General features: G+C 63.6%; 8 protein-coding genes and 1 pseudogene across 9 annotated transcripts; 3 read left to right on the forward strand and 6 right to left on the reverse strand.

The window, feature by feature from the left end:
- Positions 1–1,051: 1,051 nt before the first annotated feature.
- Positions 1,052–1,838, reverse strand: MSY001_1984 (uncharacterized protein; the record flags this gene model as incomplete). The annotated part of the gene is made up of 2 exons (XM_018883814.1): positions 1,052–1,615; positions 1,638–1,838. 2 exons carry the CDS (start codon positions 1,836–1,838, stop codon positions 1,052–1,054), a joined length of 765 nt encoding a protein of 254 aa, XP_018740536.1.
- A 311-nt stretch (positions 1,839–2,149) lies between these two features.
- Positions 2,150–3,122, forward strand: MSY001_1985 (uncharacterized protein; the record flags this gene model as incomplete). Its single annotated transcript, XM_018883815.1, has 3 exons — positions 2,150–2,708; positions 2,734–3,050; positions 3,084–3,122. 3 exons carry the CDS (start codon positions 2,150–2,152, stop codon positions 3,120–3,122), a joined length of 915 nt encoding a protein of 304 aa, XP_018740537.1.
- Positions 3,123–3,411: 289 nt separating this feature from the next.
- Positions 3,412–3,829, forward strand: MSY001_1986 (uncharacterized protein; the record flags this gene model as incomplete). The annotated part of the gene is made up of 2 exons (XM_018883816.1): positions 3,412–3,731; positions 3,778–3,829. The coding sequence occupies 2 exons, from the start codon at positions 3,412–3,414 to the stop codon at positions 3,827–3,829; spliced, it is 372 nt and encodes a 123-aa protein (XP_018740538.1).
- A 224-nt stretch (positions 3,830–4,053) lies between these two features.
- MSY001_1987 (uncharacterized protein) lies at positions 4,054–6,624 on the reverse strand (the record flags this gene model as incomplete). The annotated part of the gene is made up of 1 exon (XM_018883817.1): positions 4,054–6,624. The coding sequence occupies one exon, from the start codon at positions 6,622–6,624 to the stop codon at positions 4,054–4,056; it is 2,571 nt and encodes an 856-aa protein (XP_018740539.1).
- A 3,078-nt stretch (positions 6,625–9,702) lies between these two features.
- Positions 9,703–10,868, reverse strand: MSY001_1988 (uncharacterized protein; the record flags this gene model as incomplete). The annotated part of the gene is made up of 2 exons (XM_018883818.1): positions 9,703–9,799; positions 9,823–10,868. 2 exons carry the CDS (start codon positions 10,866–10,868, stop codon positions 9,703–9,705), a joined length of 1,143 nt encoding a protein of 380 aa, XP_018740540.1.
- A 1,997-nt stretch (positions 10,869–12,865) lies between these two features.
- On the reverse strand, positions 12,866–13,921 carry MSY001_1989 (uncharacterized protein; the record flags this gene model as incomplete). The annotated part of the gene is made up of 1 exon (XM_018883819.1): positions 12,866–13,921. One exon carries the CDS (start codon positions 13,919–13,921, stop codon positions 12,866–12,868), a length of 1,056 nt encoding a protein of 351 aa, XP_018740541.1.
- Positions 13,922–13,946: 25 nt separating this feature from the next.
- MSY001_1990 lies at positions 13,947–16,061 on the reverse strand (annotated as a pseudogene). The gene is given in 2 exon segments: positions 13,947–14,616; positions 14,623–16,061. Coding segments are annotated over 2 exon segments (2,109 nt in total).
- A 686-nt stretch (positions 16,062–16,747) lies between these two features.
- Positions 16,748–18,750, forward strand: MSY001_1991 (uncharacterized protein; the record flags this gene model as incomplete). Its single annotated transcript, XM_018883821.1, has 2 exons — positions 16,748–18,505; positions 18,586–18,750. 2 exons carry the CDS (start codon positions 16,748–16,750, stop codon positions 18,748–18,750), a joined length of 1,923 nt encoding a protein of 640 aa, XP_018740542.1.
- A 368-nt stretch (positions 18,751–19,118) lies between these two features.
- Positions 19,119–20,040, reverse strand: MSY001_1992 (uncharacterized protein; the record flags this gene model as incomplete). The annotated part of the gene is made up of 2 exons (XM_018883822.1): positions 19,119–19,167; positions 19,205–20,040. 2 exons carry the CDS (start codon positions 20,038–20,040, stop codon positions 19,119–19,121), a joined length of 885 nt encoding a protein of 294 aa, XP_018740543.1.
- Positions 20,041–20,759: the final 719 nt, after the last annotated feature.

Genomic DNA, 20,759 nt, shown 5'->3' on the forward strand with positions numbered 1-20,759 from the left:
GGCTGTAGGGCAATACGTGGATTTTCGCATCACCGTCCACGTCCACGACCGTTGGCGCCGGCTGTTGAGTGCCGACAGAGGGCACCATGCGGTCCGTAGGCCCTGACGCAGCAGGACTATCTTGACTTGCGCCTGACTCCAACGAACTGCCGATCTGTGTGGCCGGAACGAGCTCCGTGGCAGGCACCGCGGGCGCCTCGGTCGGAGGGGAACGTGTGACCCCGGGTATCGAAGACGAATCGCCGTGGAAGAGGGGTAAGAAGCCACCTTGCGCCTGCGGCTTGCGCGGCGAAGGCCCGTACGACTCGTCCTCCGGTTCGTCCAAATCATGGTTGGACCGACTAAAGATGCGTGACATGGGGCGCCGACTCGACACTGGGGGGCTTTGCGCAAGGAGACGAGCATGCTGCGTCTGCGACACCATCCGTTTTAGGCGTCCGTGTGACGGCGGCGTCACGTCCTCGCCTCGCAAGCGCTTGCGCGCCTTGGTTCGAGGCGTGTACAGCGGCGGCGGCGGCGGCGGAAGACCATTGGGGGTCCGTTTGACGGGCGTCGTCTCAGCGGCAGCCGGCTCCACGTCCATATCACTCACATCCGACTCCGAGTCAGGCGCAGAGTCTGGCACTTCGTGGCTCGCGAGGGGAAATTGGGGCATCTGCGCATAGTGCTTAGTGGGCCTTTGGGGTGAGCGAAACGGGTTGCCGGGGCTCGCGACTGGTACCGGAGCCGCCTTGCTTTTCTTCGGTGTCGTTGGAAAATCAGTGCGAGGCGGACCGGCCGCCTCGTGTCGCGAGGCGTGCGAACGCGACGAGCCACTGCTGCGCGTCAGCGCCCGCCACGTGTCGTACGTGGACGCCATGTCGGGATCGCGCTGCATGTCGGATTTCGTCGGCTCACGATCATGCTGTGGTGAGTATAAGCGCATACCTCTTTCCGGAAAGTGCGGCGCCAGTCTTTGAGCTGGCGTCGCAGAATGGCCTCCATCACGCGCCGACCGCCGACGGTGTTCGTGGGAGGGTGTCGCGAAGCACAGGTGGAGGCCACGTGCATGCTACCGGAGCGTATGGGACAAATGAAGGAGCGACCGCTGAGCGGTGTGCGCGCGCGTGGGGGCCGCTTGCGCGAAGGCAGCATGAGGGTGTTGCTGGAGGATGCGCTCCAGTTGCGCAACGGCTCTTTCGTAGCCGACGCGCTCCACCTGTCGGTGGAAGGCATGCGTGTTTTTGCCCTGCTCAAGGAGCCGCTCCGTCATGATGCGCTGGACCTCGGGCTGCGCGGGGGGGCGTGCAATCCCCGGAGGTGTTGGGCCAAACACCTTCATGCACCGAATGTGTGAGTCCTTGCCGTTTAGGTGGTTTCCGAGAATATTCACCTGGAGCACGAACAGCTCAATCGCACGCAGAGGCATCGAGGCGCTGGAGGCGCGCGCGGCCTGTGCCTCCTCTGGCTCCATGTCACTCGTGCCAGACAACATAAAGTGATACCATCCCTGTGGTTCCACAAATTCGCGATACCGCACATCCACAAGATCGTAGGGATGCGTGCCTGCACGCACCAGAATCTTCGTTGGCGTGTACGAGTCGTCACGAAGACAGTCTAAATAGATGGAGATGTGCTGTGTGAGTAGTGGCACATACTGTAACGGCAGTGCGCCTCGGAAAGTGGATGTATACCGAGTGCGGTTGCGATCCGTCGCTCCTGCGGTCAGCTAGCCATACGCACTGCCAGAGGGTATCCAAGTCGTCTGATTGCAGCTGCTGTACGCCATTTTGAGCCTTGGCAGAGCTCAGCATCCACGAAGTGCCCTCCATGCCGCCCACGTCACTCTTCGTGCTCATGTCTGCGTGAGTCGCTGCGACGCACCATACACATCGGCCATGTCGCGCAGGCGCGGCATGTTCATGTGGAGGTCTCCAACGATGGAGGCAGCGGCGCGGTCCACGCGCTCCACGAGTCCGTTGTCGGCACAGCTACCCGGCGATGGCCTGTGAGCATCCCATCCAGGTTGCAGGGCTATGTGCCCTGTGTGGGAAAGAGATTGAAGAGTAGGTGTTAGCCACTCACCACCAGGGGCTCGTTTGATCAGCCCACGTTTGCCACGCTGCACTCGTCTGCGAGCGTGAAAGTGTCGCGCGATGAGGCCATTCGCATGGACACCGAAGATACCAAGCACCTGATTGAGCAGCAGAAATTGGCGCTGATTGTGGACTTGGACCAAACGATTATCCATGTCACTGTTGATCCTACCGTAAAAGAGTGGGCGCACGACCCACACAACCCCAACTGGGACGCGCTCAAAGATGTGGTCGCTTTCCAACTGGGTGCCGATGGGACCACCGTCTCGCACCAGCCGGAGCGACTAGATCCAGAAAAGGTGAAGTCCTTTGCGACAGGCGGCGATGAAAATGGCTGCTGGTACTATGTCAAGTTGCGGCCGGGCTTGGACGAGTTTCTAACGACCCTAGCCAGCAAGTATGAGCTGCATGTATATACCATGGGCACGCGCTCGTATGCGGATTGTATCTGCCGCATTGTCGATCCTGACGGCCACAAGTTTGGTGCGCGGATTCTGTCACGCGATGAGAACGGCAGCGATATGCAGAAAAGCCTTGCGCGTCTGTTCCCGATCAGCACCGACATGGTTGTGATCATCGACGACCGCGCTGATGTATGGTCGTGGAGCCCGAATCTCATCAAGGTCGAGCCCTGTGCGTAGGTCCCCACTGACCCCAGACGAATTCTTTGTTGGCATTGGTGATATCAACGCTGCGCACCTGGGGCCGGCCAAGCCGCTGGTCCCTACGCCAACAGCGCCGCCGGCGGACAAGCCTAGCGATATGCAGGGGCCCCAGAGCAAAGAACTCCAGGAGCAAATTGAAGCGCGGCCGCTTAAACGCAAGCTAGAAGAGGCTCTCGAGCATAAGAAAGACACGGGAGCGCCATCCACGGATCCCGCGCCTAAGGAGTCGGAGGCGCAACCTGAGGCTGAGGTCATTGAGGAGGAACTCCTGCTCCGCAACGACGATACCGAGCTCGAACTCATCGAGGCTGTATGTAATCCACGCTCACCCAGATTCTCTTAGAGGTGCATCAGCAATGGTACGACTCCTATCACGATATGAAAGGCAAGGGGAAAGGCCGGCCTGACGTCAAGGTGCGTCGTGTGCACTCACAGCAGAATGTCATCAAGCGCATGAAGGGCGAGGTCCTGAAAGGATGCGAGATTGTATTTTCAGGGCTCATTCCCGTGAACCAGGAGCCAGAGACGTACGTGCAATCTCTCACAGCAGCGCGACGATTTGGACGATGGCCGAGGAGTTTGGTGCCAAGTGCCACAGGCACCTAGTGAAGAGCGTCACACATATGGTGGCGGCCAGTGTATGTACATGCTGCTAACTTGAGCCACATACAATGAAAGCCGAGCAGGCCTACCGTCGCGGCAACGTCCAAGTCGTTTGGCCGTCGTGGCTCAATGATTCCATATGCAGCTGGGTCCGACAGGGCGAAGCGGCCTATCTCATTCCCCGTAATACGGAGCTCTCGCTCCTACCGCCCGAGGCGCAAGACTTGACCCAGAGCACCTTCTCCGACACACTGTCTGATGACCAGCAGGTGATGGAAAACCTCGCCCACATGGACTGGGGCGAGGCGGAAGACGAGGTCGATGCCTTTTTGGATGACGATGACACAGAGACAGAAAACGACTCACTTCTAGGCTCTAGCCTCACAGAGTACGTGATCGGACCTTACGCAGATCTGTCCCAAGCCCCGAAACAGAGTCCCCGGCGCCGTCACTTCGGCGACGGGCCGCAGGCGCACGGACGAATGAGCCGTCGAAACTGCGGAACAGTATTCTGGCAGACAGCGACGACATCGAGAACGATGCAAAACGGCGAAAAACGGATAGCAGTACACGAACTGTCTTGCCACCGGAGGACGAAGCCGTGTCACCCCAGTCGGCGGGCAGCGATGATCAGCATTTTCTCGATGATCTGGCCCTCGAGATGGAGCGGGAGCTTAACGACGATGAGATATAATGGACCTTGGTATCCTCTACATAGAGCGCGACACTTTCCGCTTGCTCTTGGACGAGCGCGAAGAAGGGCGCGCCTCACCTTCGGACAGGCGCGGCGTTGCCATGAGCTGGTTGAACACCGCAGTCAAGTGGCTGATATCGGCATCGCGAGCCTTGGCCACGTGGTCGAGCGCGTCCAGACGAGGCGTCACAGGCTCGTCCATGGCCATTGGTGCGGCCGCTTCCTCAGACACAGGCAAAGGGGCTGGCGCCGAGTGAGCGGGCAATATGGCATCCACAAAGTTGTCGAGGAGAGACGACATAGGTGGCAACAAATGGGCTGGCGTGGTAAACAGCTCCATAGTCGTCGGTACAGACACATCGGACAGGAGGGTCTGCATCCGTTGTGCATCCTCATCCAGCACCTCTTGCACACGGTTATGCTCCGCATCAGCAAGACCAAAGAGCTCGTCGAACAGCGTGGCGCGCGCATTCTCCATGGCCGTCCTGTGCAGCGATGCTGACGGCATGATGGGGCGAAGAGCTCCGCCGCCAATGCCCACCAACATCCCACTTGGGCGCTGCGCCAAAAGGCACAGGTGCTCTGGGTCGTTATCCACCGATGCATTGATGTAGGTTGGACCGAGCTCCAGTGAAACGCTGTAGACGCGGTCCACAGACTGTGTGCGGGGCACAATATACTCCAACACCGTAGCACCGGAGGCTGCACGAGCAGCCAAGAGGCCCTCAGCGTGCGCGACCTGTGCCTGCACGGGCGCGTCGCTCGACCACACTACGGTCTGGAACACGAGGTCCCACACCAGGAGCCGGGCCTGCGAGCCCAGCACGGACAGGTATCGGCCCTTGCGGCCCACAAACAGAGAAGACGACACCTGCTTGAGATCCGGTGACGACAAGTGAGCCTGCATGACCAGTGTATGAGGGTCCCATAGTGTGATGAAAGGCCCCTGAGATACGGCTAGCAGCGAGCCGTCCGGAGCCCAAGCGACATGCTGGGGCGTTGTATCACGATACGCGAACGACGACCGACACACCCAGAATAGTTCGGTGCGTGTACCCTTCAGCGTGCGGGTCGCCATTCGCCAGGTTTTCACCTGACCATCCGTGCCGGTGGAAGCTAGCAAGAACGAGTCGAGCGGCTGCTCCGAGAGCACCGGAGAGAACGCCAGACTCGTCACAGCGCCCTCATGCGGGTGGTCAATGCGCGTGTTGAGCACATAGGTCTTGCTCCGGGCATCCCATTGCCACAGTTTCAAAGAGAGTTCTGCCGTAAAAGTGCCACCATCCCGGCCATCCAGCGTGGCCATCCACTCAGCATGGAGCGAGTCTTTCTTTGGAGCCGAGAACACCACAAACTGCACAGCCTGCGGCGTGATCAGCTGCGCCTCAGGTCGCGATACACGATTCGAGGGGACCACTTCCATGTCACGGACGTGAGTGCGCGTGGCTAGGTCGACAAACTGCAACGTCGATGGGTGGCCAGCCAAAAGTGCGAGTTGCCCGGACGCTGGGTCATACGAAAGGGGCTGTGTCTGTCTCGTCCGTGCTTCAGAAGAGAGGAGAGAACGCATCGCATCCGTCTTGATCGTCGAAAAGGTGCGGGTTGGCTTCAGGCTCAGACTGGCAATAAACGATGTGCTGCCGTCGGCCAGACGCACCACATATTCCTGCTCGGTTCCTTCAAAGCCAGAAGCGATGGCGAGTGCCACAATGGGCGCACCCAGACGCGGCACATACTCGCGACCCTCCGAACCACCGGCATGTCCGCTATTAAGCTTCCACAAAACAAGCACTGCCTCCTCGCCACCAGAAAGCAACTGGGAGCCATCTGGCGTATACTGTAATGCGGCCACAGCATGGGAATGCCAGTGCAATGTCGTTGTCACGGCTACAGGCTCCCATGGCCCATCGCCCCGCGCAGGCAAAGGGTCGTTGGCGAGCTCAAGACAATGCCAAATCTTGATCTTTCCGTTCTGTTCGCCGGTGGCGAATCGCGCCATTTGCTTGTCGGGGTGGAACGCAAGCGCGGTAATGTGGCTTTCCGTGGCATACTTGGTGAAGCCGGCGCTGGTATCATTCAAGTCAAGGACATGGACTTTGGCGAGGCTAGTGGCAATGAGCCACCGGCCGTCCGGCGACACAGAGAGGTGCGACACAGGGCGCGTCTTACCAAGTCGCACCAATTTGGAGGGCTTGTGCAGGCGAGGCGTACTTCGACCCAGCTGAACCGAATAGATGGTGCTGGATGCTTCCTTGGCCTTGCCGTCTGAAGTGCTCGCATGACCAGTGCGCTTACAGACAGCCACAAAAAGGCGATTTTTCCATTGCATACTGGCACTCATGCTCACAATTGCGTGACCCACCTGTACATTGTCGTGGAGCTCAGAATCCAAGTAGTCCCACGTTTTGATGGTTCCATCCAGGGAGGTTGTGATGAGCTGAAGCGGATTGAACGCGCTCAGTTGCATACCGGTGATGGGAGCGGTATGCTTGTGCTCCTCTGGTGTGCTTTCACCCGAGAGACTCGTCACAACACGATTCGTTAATCGCGAGATGATCAAAACCGTAGCGTCCTGGACCAGAAACATATAACCCCCATCCCGCGTGAAAAGGGGTGGGATAGGTGATATAGACTCATCCTGTAGTGCTATCCAAGGAAGTTTAGTCCCAGCGGGACTTCTAGAGGGTGAATTGGGCGTACCAGGGCTGGGGACGGACTCTTTCGTCTTCGCTGCCATGATAGCCCTCAGCGCATTGATGCCTGGACACGGCTCACCTGGCCAGGGCGTGGAAGAAAAAAATGGCGCCCTTCGGCCGATGCATAACCTCCACACAACTGCTCGGAGCAAGGACTCAGGCATTACTGGCAGTAAAGGAGATACAGAAAGATGGAATCTAGCTAGCTAGAGGACGCCCTTGCGGGAGAGTAGAAGAGATTAATAGTCTCCGCCAAGTCCACCAAAATCGCCTCCCCCAAAATCACCGAAGCCGCCGTCGTCGCCGCCGAAGCCGCCATAGCCGCCATCGTCACCGCCATAACCGCCGTCGTCGCCGCCGAAGCCGCCATAGCCGCCATCGTCACCGCCATAACCGCCGTCATCGCCGCCGAAGCCGCCATCGTCACCGCCATAACCGCCGTCATCGCCGCCGAAGCCGCCATAGCCGCCATCGTCACCGCCATAGCCGCCGTCGTCGCCGCCGAAACTGCCGTCATCGCCGAAGCCGCCATCGTCGTCCCCATAGCTACCATCCTCGTCGCAGTCGCCGCCTTGAATATCAGCGTCGCCGGTGTCATCGCCACCGTCAAGACTGTCATCATCTCCATCACAGCCCTCTTCTGTGCCGTCATCAGGGACCTGATCGTTAGGGTTATCCCCAGCACCTTCACACTCTGGGCAATCGGGCTGAGTCTCCGGTTGAGGTTCCTCACATTCAGGTCCTTCGTCTGGTTGACTATCACCGCCCTCACACTCTGGACAATCGGGCTGAGTCTCCGGTTGAGGTTCCTCACATCCAGGTCCTTCGTTTGGTTGACTTTCACCACCCTCACACTCAGGACAGTAGCCACCAGGCTGACTGCCTTCTGGCTGGGTGTCAGGAGACTCACTTGGCGAAGAATCACTGGGAGAGTAAGGGCCACCAGAGGAGCCGCTACTGGGGGGATAAATTCCTGGGCTGCCGCCGGGACTACCGCCACTGTTGGGACTGCCGGGACCACGGCCGCCATTGGAACCACCTGACGACGGAGGAATGCCACCACCCGATCCATTACCAGGTGATGTACCGGTTGAGGGTGGTTGAGGTGTGACTACTGGCACAGGTTGATTCGAGGGAGCAGTAGCGTGAGGCCGCCGCGTAGTAACCATAGTAGCGGTGGGGTGGTGTGACGTGCTTGTACGCGACGGAGCTGTAGTGCTAGGTGATTTTGAAGAGGAAGGGCCTTTACCTCCATTGCCATTGCTCGTAGGACTTTGGGAGCCAGAAGAGTCAGGCGAACCGGAAGAACCGGAAGAACCAGGAGAACCAGGAGATCCAGGAGAGCCAGGAGATCCAGGAGAGCCAGGAGATCCAGGAGAGCCAGGAGATCCGGGAGATCCGGGAGATCCAGGAGAGCCAGGAGAGCCAGGAGAACCAGGAGAACCGGGAGAACCAGGAGAACCGGGAGAACCAGGAGAACCAGGAGAACCAGGAGAACCAGGAGAACCGGGAGAACCGGGAGAACCAGGAGAACCGGGAGAACCGGGAGAACCAGGAGAGCCAGGAGAGCCAGGAGAGCCAGGAGAGCCAGGAGAGCCAGGAGAGCCAGGAGAGCCCGGAGAGCCAGGCGAACCGGGAGAGCCAGGCGAACCGCCGCTACCTCCTTTACCGCCAGAGCCACCGGATCCTCCTTTACCTCCAGAACCTCCTTCGCCACTAGAGCCTCCGTTGCTGTCGGAACCGCCGTGGCCACCTTTGCCACCAGAGCCTCCTCTGCCACCAGAACCTCCGTTGCCTCCAGAGCCTCCTTTGCCTCCAGAGCCTCCGTTGCCACCGGAACCTCCGTTGCCTCCAGAGCCTCCGTTGCCACCGGAACCTCCGTTGCCACCGGAACCTCCGTTGCCTCCAGAGCCTCCTTTGCCACCAGAACCTCCGTTGCCTCCAGAGCCTCCGTTGCCACCAGAACCTCCGTTGCCTCCAGAGCCTCCGTTGCCACCGGAACCTCCGTTGCCTCCAGAGCCTCCTTTGCCACCAGAGCCTCCAGAACCTCCAGAGCCTCCGTTGCCACCGGAACCTCCGTTGCCCCCAGAGCCTCCGTTGCCCCCAGAGCCTCCTTTACCACCAGAGCCTCCGTTATCACCGGAACCTCCGTTGCCACCGGAACCTCCGTTGCCACCGGAACCTCCGCCGCCGCCTGAGCCTCCTTTTCCCCCTGAGCCTCCGTTGCCCCCTGAGCCTCCGCTGCCACCGGAACCTCCAGAACCTCCAGAGCCTCCTTTGCCGCCAGAACCTCCGTTGCCGCCTGAGCCACCATTACCCCCTTCGCCGCCTGAGCCTCCGTTGCCTCCAGAACCTTGGTCTTGAGGTTCATCACACTTCTCTTCAGGAGCAATCACCATGCGACGGTTCAGATCAATCATGGATGGAGGAATGGTCACCCCAGGGCTGTGAAGACCAAGCCGTTCTAAATGGGTTGGTTCTTTGGATGAGATAGTCGACTGAATGGGTGCCGCATGGGCCATGCAAGCAAGGGCAATAGCTAGTGCGACACTGGAGGTGGAAATGAACTTCATCTTGCTAGTAGACGAGTTGCTTGAATCACAGGTCCGGGATCAAGAAACTTGATGGGCAGAAGAAATTATCCTGGTGCTCTTATATACCTTTTGTTTCTTTGAAGAATGGTATTCAGGCGATCAAAGCGCTGGAATGGTGTACAAATGGCATGTCTGATAGACAGGTATCCACGTTTCAGTAGAACAACGAAACTTGCGCGGCAGAAATTGGCTCTATGTCCGAATCGATGACAGAAGAACGATCCGACACGTACGGGCTTGCCCAATCACGTCCCTTCGGCGGTGAAGGCACGCACAGAGGTAGGGGGCCTCGGCGCAATACCACCTCCACGAGAGGCCATGGCGTCTCCACAGACGTGGACCGGCGCTGAGGCCCACCCTGGACGACACACGCAGTTAGGGAGCAGCGAAGTGGGCTGTGCCGCATTCCCGAAGGTGTCCTGCGGCTGATTCTGCCGTAATATCGCGCTGCGGCTCGGCCATCATTTCAAAGCTGCGTCAGCGCATACAACGTACCCGACCAGGAACTTGCGCACCGTCGCACTGCGTAGGAGCGGCGGGTAAAAGTGGATATGCAGTAGAGCAAACATGCCGGGGTCTTCGGCGTCGCTTAGTGTAGGTGTTGGGCGCTGGTGCAGCCCCATCGAATACGGAAACGATGTCTGGAACAGGTTGTCAAATCGGCAAGCGACCTCGCCAAGAATGGCTGCGAGCGCGCTCACCTCCTCGTCGTCGAGATCGTCGAGCGAGGCAATGAATCGCTGGTACGGCAGGACCATTATCTCAAAAGGCCAGACGGCCCAAAATGGTACCAGCGCAACAAAGTGGTTGTTCAGCGTCACGATGCGGGGCCGTTTCTCCTTGTGCAACTCAAGGTGCACGTACTCGAGCAGCAGGCATGGCCGACCATGCGGATCGCGAGGGCCCTGCGCATGCGCATGCTGGGGATCCAAAGCAAACGCCTTCATACTTTCGTTCTCGCGGAGTGGCTCACCAGGGACGCAGTCCAGTGCCCATATTTGACCATGAGGATGCGGATTGCTGCACCCCATGGCACTGCCCTTGTTCTCAAAGAACTGTATGTATTTGACATAGGTATGGTCACGCGCGATCGAGCGGTACAGGGACTGCCATGCCTTGACAATCGGCACAATATGTGCATCAGCCGAATACGGCGGCGTCGTAAGGTGCGCGAGCGTGAGGTTGTGGTGCGGATGAAAACACAGCACGTAGCAGGCGCCGCGCACAGGCTGCATATCGAAGAGGGCCGCCTCGATGCCAGAGGCGCGCGCTGGCGGCTCGACCTCCTGTACCTTTAGCGCCGCATAGTCGTTTTCGAACACGTATGTAGACGTGTACGCATCGTTCTGGGCCCCCGTCGCTCGCGTGTTGCCCGGGCACAGGTAGCAGCGGGGATCGTACGCCGGGAGGGCCGGCTGACCCACCGACTCTTGCGCACCCTGCCACGGCCGCTGCGTACGGTGCGGCGAGCATATCACGTACGAGCGCTGCAGCGGATTCCACCGCCGATGGGGGTGCTCCCTGGGATCGAACGACACCATGACCTGGGGTATGGGAGATGACTAAGGCTGCAGGCAGAGCCAAGCACTTTCGTACAGCAGCAAGGCACAGTGAAGCAGTGGCTCGTGCGCCGCCGGCGCAAAAAAGGGCGCGAGAGCGTGCTGGATCGTATTCATCTGTGCATCATACGTGCCACCATAGAGGAAGCGCAGCCAGGCTGATGTGAGCCTGCATCACATACAAGGGGTATAGAGCCAGCACCGAATACACAGGCGGAAGAACGCATGCTCCGGATCCGCGCTGGGCTTGCGCACGTCGGGCACCGGCGTGGGCGGCGAAGCAGGCGCAAGTGCCTGGGCGGCCATGGGCGCCCAATGCTCCGAGTACAGGTTCGCCATAGCGAAACGCATCATGGCACTGCGTCAGTACGCCACACGTACGGATCGAGGATAGGCGCGAAGCAGCGCGCGAGTGTGAGCAGCACAGCGAGGATCCATGCACCGACCGGGCGCGCCGACAGTTGGAGTGCCTCCGCGAGAGCGAGGACCGCGAGCCGTGTCATGGGCGGCGCATCGTCAGCAAGGATGACCGCGCCCGCGTCGCGCTGCTGCGCGAATCGGCGTGTCTGTCTGCCTGCAGCGCACAGCATAGACGCGAGCTGGCGGACGACCCATGCCAGCTGCGCGAAGGGCCCCATCGGGTGTGCGCGCGCACGATCCAAGGCGCGGTGTGCTATCATGCACAGCGCCGCGGGCGAGAACGCCGTGAGATTCGTGCGAAGGGCATACACCAGAAGATCGCGCAGCAGCAGCTCATCGAGCTCGGAGAAGGCCGCCGGGTCGGCCGCGTGCGCTGTCGCACGAAGCGATGCGAGGCATGGCGCGAGGGAGGCACGCCAGTATGCATCGCTGATGCGTCCGTCGACGACGCCGGGGTGGGCGCCCAGCAACGCGTACGCGTGAGCGGCGCCCAAGCGCGTATCACTGGCCACATGGAAGTGCCGCATGTGCTGCACAAGGATCAGTGGAACGCGCTCGCACAGGGTGCGTGCGACGCGCGCGCGGCGAGCGAGGCATGCGTCGCGCTCATGGGCCGGCACGAGCGCGAGCGGGAGTGCACCGGTGCGTGCCTGCACCTGATGGGCGAGCAGCCGTGCCATGTGGACGAGCGCATGGAGCGCCTCGCGGTCCTGCGAGATGGGCGCGTACCATGGCAGGATACACTGCCGGCACGCACGAAAAAGGAGCTCGTACAGCGCCTCGTCAAGCGCTGTCGGCGGTGCACCGGCGGGGCCCACAAGGAAAGGCGGCACTGGCTCGCCGGCGCCCAGCCGTGGAAAGAAGTGCCGCCGGTACGCGGCCCGAGGCGGTGGCATATTGGGGCCCCGGCGGTGGCGGCACGTGGTGTTGGCCCACGATGGCGTCGAACGGGCACGGTGCCATGCCGTGTCATGACACGCCCGCGCCCGCGGGCGGGCATCACGACCACATGGAACATGGTGGCATGGGCGCAGAGTGCACCATGTCGATGATCTGGAACACAGACACGAGCGGGATGTGCATTGTGCATCGGTCGTGGCATGTCAAGACCGAGAAGCAGTTTGTGGTGTCGCTAGCTGTCGTGTTTGCCCTCGCGATGGGCTACGAAGTCCTGAAGCTGTACCTACAGCACTTGGAGGTGGCGATCGCACACACGCAGGGGGTGCATGGCCAGCGGCCGCGGCGCGACGATAGTCCGCCCTCCAGGACGACGCCGCGGCGCGTCATGCCGCTCGCCAGCAGCGACGTCCTGGAGGGCGACAGCCCCAAGCGGCCCGCGCTCCTTTCCCGTCTCCCGCGTGCGCTGCAGACGCCCGCGCGCCTGCGCCTTGTGCGGAGCGGCATGTACGGCGCGCAGGTGGCTCTCTCGTGCTTTCTCATGCTAGTCATGATGACCTACAATGCGTGGCTCCTGGGCGCGATCGTGCTCGGCGCCATGGCCGGCGCGTACTATGCGCAGGAGCGCGGCACCAATGCGCATGCGGCCCTGTGCCACTGATCTAGAACGGCGGCACATACCGACGGAACGCGACGCCCGCGTCGGCAAAGATCTGCGCACTGCGATCGTCCATGCTGTACTCAAGCTGGTACACGACCTCTTTCACACCCGTCTGCACAATTTTGACCGCGCACCGGAGGCAGGGGCAGCTGGGGTGAGTGGCGCATACGTACGTATTGCAGTACAGGACCGTGCCCTGCGCGCCGCCACGGTCGCGCCCGAGCTCGAGGAGCGCATTTTCCTCGGCGTGCAGGCACAGGCACTCGTCTAGGCTGCTCCCGCACGGCGCGCTCCCATTGCAGCGCGTGCAGCCGCCCTCGCTGCAGTTGGTGAGACCGCGGGGCGTCCCATTGTAGCCGGTGGATAGCACGCGGTGATCCCGGACAATCACAGCGCCCACGCGGCGCTTCATGCAGTTTGAGCGCATCGCCGCGAGCGTGCAGAGCCGCACAAAGTACGTGTCCCAGGACGGCCGGATGCGGTGCGTCGACGGCAGCGCAAGCGAGTCGAGATGCGCGTGCAGCTCGGTCATATGGCTGAACGTATTCGCAATGCGCACCTGGCACCGCTGCAGGAGCGAGGCGAGCGAGCTGGGCGCATCCGGCAGCGACGCCGAGACGGCCGCGCCGGACGGATCCATGAGCGACAGGCTCGAGAGGTCCGCGGACGTATCGCCCTCCTCGCTCGGTGCACAGCCGTACAGCACAGCATCGTCCAGCGCGACAAAGGCCTCGAGCGATAATGGCACCTGCTCGCCCGCGAGCGCACGTGCCTGTGCGCGCCGCCACCTCTGCATGAGCGGCGCTTCGACGCCAAGCAGCAGGAAAAAGGGGCGCTTCTCAAACACGTCCACGAGCACATTCGTGTCGATATCGAGGGTCACAAAGTTGGAGCGCCAGTGGCACGTCACGAAGTGCAGCATCTCGTCAGGCGTAGCAAAAGACCGGCCCGCACCCGAGTCACCCAGGCCCACGCGCTGAAAGCCATGCCGCGACTCGAGGTACTCGGCCACGGCCGACTTGCCGGCACACGCGAGCCCTACGATCGCAACGAACATGGACGTCCAATGTGGAGGCCAACGACTACGGCGTGACGGAACGGCGGCGCAGGCCCGGCAGGCGGCGCCACAGCGGCTGGAGCAGGCGCGCCGTCGCGGGGGCGAGCGCGAGGGATGCGGCAATGCGGACCGGCCACAAAAGCTTGACAGCCACGTACGCGGCCGTGAGGCTCGTGAGCCACACCGCGGCGCCCGGCGCACCGGACTCGCGAGGCAGCAGCGCATCGCAGCGCGCACACATGCGCGTGGCCATGCGCCGGCCCCGCGAGACCCAGTCGGAGAGGAGGCTGCTCTCGGCCGGCCACATGCGTGCGATGGCCTCATGGAGCGCACGTAGCAGCGCATCGCCCGCGCCAAAGACAGCCAGGAGCACGGCCAGAAGCACCAGCGGCACGATCGCCGTGAGCTCATGCAGCAGAAGGAACGAGACGAGGAGCGGCGCAGGATCAGCGCCCGTGCGCTTTGCGAGCGCACGCAGCCTGGCCTGTGCGCGAGCCAGTGCGGAGCGAGGCGGCGGCGCATCGGAGCGAGCACCGTCGCGCGGCGCAGGCGAGGTAGCGGCGCCGGCCGGCGTCGGCGCCGGCGCGGCGTGCGGCAGCGAGGGGGGGGCCAGCTCGGCCCACTGCACATGCGGGTCGGCCGCGCCGCCCAGCCAAAATGGACGCAACGAGGCAGGGAGCACGAGCTTGTTCCCACTGTACGTCTCGAGCAGCGCGACAATGAGCCGCGGGATGGCCGCGGCCGTCGCATTGAGCGTGTGGGCATAGTGGCTCTGCCTGCCGTCCTTGTACTTGATCGCGAGGCGCCGCGCCTGGTAGTCGGTGCAGTTGGACGCGGAGCAGATCTCGCCCCATGCGCCCCGGCCCGGCATCCACGCCTCAATGTCGTACTTGCGGTACGCGCTCGCGCCGAGCTCCTCGGACGACATGTCCAGGACGCGGTACAGGAGTCCGAGGCCAGCGACAATCTCCTCCTGCACGCGCCGCAGCGACTCGAGCATCGCATCGCTCGCATCGGCGGTCGTCACCGCAAACAGCTCGGCCTTGGTAAACTGGTGGATCCGGTACAGACCCCGCGTGTCGGCACCGCGCGCCCCTGCCTCCGCACGGAACGCGTGGCCGAGGGCCACGAGCTTGACGGGTAGCGCATGCCGCGTCACGTCGCCGCCCGCATTCGGTGTGCCGTCGCCGACGCGGTACGTGTTCTTCGCGACAAGCGCGGCGAGTGGGATCTCAGCCGTGCCGGCCAGGCAGAGCGCTGGTGCATCTGCATCGCGCTGCGTGTCGACAAAGTAGGTCTGCGCCGCCGCCTCGTCGCGCGGCCGGAACCCGCAGCGCTCAGCGACATCGGTCTTGACCACATCCGGCACGCACACCGGCGTAAAGTGGTGGCGCACGGCCACATGCAGCGCGTACTGCGTAAGCGCATGCTCCAGCAGGGCCATGGTGCCAAGCATGTAGGGCCACGATGGGCCGGTCGTGGTGATGCCCGAGATCATATCGATCGTGCCGTGCGAAAGTGCCTGGGCGCGCGCAATGTGGTCACGCTGAGCGTCTGAGGGCAGGGCCGCTTGCATAGCCTCGTTCGCAGCGAGCTCGGCGACCGTGCACGGAAGATCGATGGTAGGCAGCGGCGCTCGGAATCCCTCGGCGCGAGCGTCGCGGATCGTCACGACGCGCGACACGGACTCCGGGCCGTGCGGCACATCCGCATGCATGCGGTTTGGCCACGCGCTGCGGACCGCCAGCGAGCGCGCCTGTGCGTCGGCCACGCGCTTGTCGAGCGCACGGAGCTCGGCGCGCAGCTCCCGCGCACGGTGGCGATGTGTCTCGAGGTCAGCGGGCGCGGCGCCGCTCTTTGCGAGGCGTGGGATCAGCTCGGCCATGCGCTTCTGCTCGGCATCGCGCGCCGACTGCGCGTGGCGCAGCTCAGTGAGCGACGCCTGCAGCTGCGCAAGCTCCGCCGCGTCCTCCTCGCTGAACCGCATGTGCCGCGCGCGCGCGGCGCGCCGCGCCTCATCAACTTCATCAGCGCGCCAGCCCACGCCTGGATCAGGCAGTGGCCGGTAAAAAGGCGTCGTGGACGCATGCCGCACAAGCGGGACAGCGCGCAGCCAGCCACGCCACGGCGTCGGCAGCATGGAGGAAGTGTGGAGGCCGACAGGCGGCGCGGTCTGCGGCGACAGGCTACGTGAGGCGCGGCCGCTTCGGCGAGCCGGGCCGGGCATCGGACGCTGGATCCGCAGCGAACAGCTCGTCGCCGTGCGGCGTCGACATGCGCGGCCGTTTGGGCAAACTCGCCGCGGACGAGCTGGAAGACGGCATCCCCGTCTCGTCCGGTCCTGCATCGTCCTCGATGGCGATATCGACGGTGACGTCCGGTGTCGCGTCGTCGTCCGAGTACTCGGCTGGACTGGCCAGGACGGGCGCTCCATGCGAGCTGCCCGGGCCGGCGTGCGTTGGCTCGGCGGACTCTACGCGGATACTCGGCGGCAGCACTAGCAGCTCGCCACGCTCCGCCTTGGTCTGTACATCGAGGATGGCGTCAAGAAGGAAACTGCGTGAGTCGGCCGCACGTACTCGACCTCGTCCTGTAGATTTTGCTGCTTGCTCATGGCGTCCGTCGCGTGTTTCTGCAGCTCGCGCTGGCGCTGCCGTTAGTGAGCACACGCACCTCCATGACCTTTTCATACTTGGACCGTGTCCGCGTGAAGTGTGCCTTGTAGTCGTGCGGCTTGCCGGACGCCGCGGCGCCCTTGGTCGACATGGCCGCCGCACACGCACGTCGACAGGCCGGGCGTGGCCCTTTTGGCTGACTAAGCAGGCGATGCGGGGGCCGCGTCCGCGCCAGGGACGTTCGCTGGTGATGGTCGCCTGCCCCGGGCCGCCTTGGGAAGACCGGGGCGATGTGAAGCAGCCGCATCTGCGTGGGCTGCGGCCGTCGTACCTGTACCCCCGCACCGCCCAGCTCCCCGTGCCCGAGAGCCTCGACGGTGCGAGCGAGGGGCCGGTGCGCCTGGAGGGCGTGCCGGTCTTTGAGCCGACCATGGAGCAGTTTGCCGACTTTTACGCCTTCTGCCAGGCGATCGATGCGTGGGGCATGCAAAGCGGCATCGTGAAGATCGTTCCCCCTACAGAGTGGGTCGCCGCCCTGCCGAGTCTCTGCCCGCAGGACGATGCGCCACCGACGCACGCGAGCCTGGACCATGTGCGCATCAAGCATGCCATCACGCAGCACTTTCTCCCGGCAGGCCCCGGCAAGTGGACGCAGACGAATGTGACGCGCGCCAAGCCCCTCGACGCGAAGCAGTGGTCGGACCTGTGCCAGAGCCCGGCGCAGCGCGGGCCGCCCATGTCGCGCATCCAGCGGCAGGTCGCGGCCGCCGCGGCCGCCGAGGCGGCCGTGGCGCACAGCCGCCAGTACGAGGCGTCGCCCGCGCCGAACCTCGCTACGGCCGGGAAGCTCACGCGCAGCGGCGGCGTGGGTCTGGGCGCGGCGCACCGTGCGCGTGCGACCCCATCGAAGAGCACCTCGAGCGAGGAGTGGCGAGCGTTTGACTACGAGCACCAGTGGCTCCGAGAGGCGCTCACCGATGCCGAGCGCGAGGCCGGCCACACGCTCCGCGCGGCCGACTGGGACGAGCCGACGTGCCGTGCGATTGAGACCGAGTACTGGCGCACGCTCAACCTCGGACAGCCGCCCATGTACGGTGCAGACCAGCAGGGCACGCTCTTCGATGCACGCACGCAGCACTGGAACGTCGGCGAGCTCGACAGCCTTCTGTCGCGCACGCTGCGCTGCGCGCTGCCGGGCGTCACGACGCCCTACCTGTACTTTGGCATGTGGCGGGCCTCGTTTGCCTGGCACGTCGAGGATATGGACTTGCACTCGATCAACTACATCCACTTTGGCGCGCCCAAGCAGTGGTACGCGATCCGCCAGGCGGACCGCCAGCGCTTCGAGTCGATCATGGCCGCTGCATTCCCCGCCGACGCGCGCAAGTGTCCGCAGTTCCTGCGGCACAAGTCGTTCCTCGTCTCGCCGTCGTTCCTGAAGAGCCAGGGCATCCGCCCCCTCAAGCTCGTGCAGCACGCGCACGAGTTTGTGATCACGTACCCGTACGGCTACCACGCCGGCTTCAATCTTGGCTTCAACTGTGCGGAGAGCGTCAACTTTGCGCTCCCGTCGTGGATCGAGCTGGGGCGCGTCGCCGACTACTGCCGCTGCCCCCTGGCCCAGGAGAGCGTGCACTTTGACGTGGACCAGTTTTGGCCGCGAGGCCCGGCAGCCGAGGCACCGAAGGCGAGCGAGGCACTAGCGCCGGCGCCGGCGCAAGCGCGACCCGTGTGTGTCTTCTGCCCCAACGAGACGGACGACGCGCTGGTGCCGATCCCTGCCGAGGCCATCGGCGCGCTGGCACGCATCCCTGCTGCCAAGGCGTCGTGCGAGGCAAGCGGGCGGCCGTACCGCGCGCATCAGCTGTGCGCGTGTTTCCTGCCCGAGACGTGGATCGCACACGGGCCGCCGGCGGCTGTGCAAGGCGCCGAGCACATACACCGCGCGCGCTGGACGCTCAAGTGCCAGGTGTGTGCGCCGCCGCACGCCAAGCATGGGGCGAAGGTCCAGTGCACAAAGGGCAAGTGCCCGCGCGCCGCGCACGTCAGCTGTGCGCTGCAGGAGGCGAGTGGGTGGTTCGTGGATATCTGCGCGCCGGACGTGGCAGATGCGCTGGAGGGCACGCACTCGCCGGCGGGCAGCGACGAGCGCGCCGTGGTGCTGTGCCGTGCCCACAACCCGCTGCGGCGTGCGCAGGCTGCCGAGGCGCGTGACGACGCGCTGCGGCAGCAGGTGCTAGCGCTCCCGCGTCCCTCGGCGGTGCGCCTCAAGACGCACGGCGCGATATGGACGACGCAGCTGTGGGACGTGGACGAGGCGCAGCGCCGCATCGTGGTCGATGCATCGCCGCACGACCCTGCGGCCGGGCGCATCGCGGTGCCGTGGACGCAGGTCGTGTGGGACGCGCCGGCGACGCCGCCGGGGCGGCCCGCGCCAAAGAAGCGGCGAGTGCACTGTGCCCTGGATTCTATGGGAGCGAGAGGAGGTGGGGCGGCGGTGGCACAGCCCAATTAACTCTTGTGCGTCTTGAAGAGCACGAGGCCGCCGAGCGCGATGGCATAGCCGAAGAACTGCAGGCCGGTCACGGTGCTGCCGAGGATCCACATGGAGCCGAGAATGAGCAAAATGTCCTTGAGCACGCCAGCGAGCGTGAGCGTGAGCGAGGACGCGGCGCCAATGAGGAACACCGAGGCAACATTGAGACCAAACGCGACGCCGGCGTTCGACAGGAGCACGAGCGGGCCGAGCTGCGCGAGCGCGCGGAAAGGCGCCAGGCCCTCCATGAACGGCAGGATGAGCATGTTGAATGCCGCGCATACCGGCGAGAAGTAGTACAGACTGACGAGCGGGTCCATCTTGAGGCCCTGCAGGAGCACCTGGACCATGACGAGGCGCGTGCTCTCGAAGCCGATCGCGAGCACCTGGTACACAAAGCCCGTCATGTTGAACTCGAGCTCGCCGTACGATGCCGTAGCGACACCGAACGAGATCATGAGCACGATACCCGTGAGCGTCGTGGACATCTGCTTCAGGCCAAACGCGAACGAGATCATGAGCACAGCCACCGGCGTGAACGCCTTGAGCATCTGGATGAACGGCACACTGAGGTATAGGTACGCCATGTTGCTCAGGATCAGACTCGCGGAGAACAGCGCGCCGATCGGCAAGATGTTGCGGTACCAGCGGTCCAGCGTCATCTCCACACTCGACAGGCCCTTGAGCAGCGTCGTGTAGCGCGCAAGCACGCGCGTTCCGACCGCGGCAAACGCCATGTGGAACGTGGTAAGGAACACAGGGTACGGGAACTTGAGGTTCACGAGCAGGTACTTGTTGTACACAATGACGCCGCTGCTGAACGCAATCCAAATGGCAATGATGATCGACGGGTGCAGCATGCGCTGCGTCGGCCGTGCCTGCACAGCAGGCTGCGGCAGCACGGCCTCGTCCTTCGGCGCACCCTCGGTCTGCGGCGCCGGCACACTAGCGCTGCCCGGCTGCGACATGGTCGTAGTGGAACGCGTCGCGACGCTGCGCGGTCCGTCTCTAAAACACCACGTGATACCCTCGTAGGCCCGTCTATCGCTGCCGGCGCTCCCGCGCACTGGCCTTGGACGCCACGGCGGCCATCGCCCGCCCTACCTGCGCCTGCAGCACATCCATCGGCACATGGTACAGATGCGCTGTGCCAAAAAACACATAGGCATGTCCTTCCGTCAGTAGGACAACGTACCTGGCACCACCGGAAACGCCACCTCGCGGGCGACCGCCTGCAACGCTGCCATGAGGCGCGTGCGGCACCGGTTGCGCACGACGGCGTGCTTGTGCACGCGCTTTTTGCTGATCAGCACGGCCGCAGGCACCAGAGGCACAGCGTCGCGCGCCGCCGCCGCATGCCGCCGCATATGCCGCGCCTCGTGCGTCTCGCGCGCAGGCGGAGACGGCAGCCACGGCGGGCCCAGCAGCGGCGCCGCCGCCACCGCCCGCGCGCCATGCCCCTGCGGCCGCATCGCGTACAAGTTCAGTCCAAAGAGCTCACACCGGTGCACAGCACTCGGCGCGCGGTTCATCGATACAGCCGCATTGGGCGGCTGCAGCACCGCCGGCGAGAGGCGCAGTACACGCGCAAGCGCAAGCGCAGGGCCCACGCCGCCTGCCAGGCCCGGTCGCACGACCCCCCGCGACATACACAGGCAAGGCGCGAGGGCCGCCTCGCCGCTCACGT

The sequence above is a fragment of the Malassezia sympodialis genome, genomic scaffold, assembly GCF_000349305.1.
Source record: "Malassezia sympodialis ATCC 42132 genomic scaffold, msy_sf_9, whole genome shotgun sequence".
NCBI lineage: Eukaryota > Fungi > Basidiomycota > Malasseziomycetes > Malasseziales > Malasseziaceae > Malassezia > Malassezia sympodialis.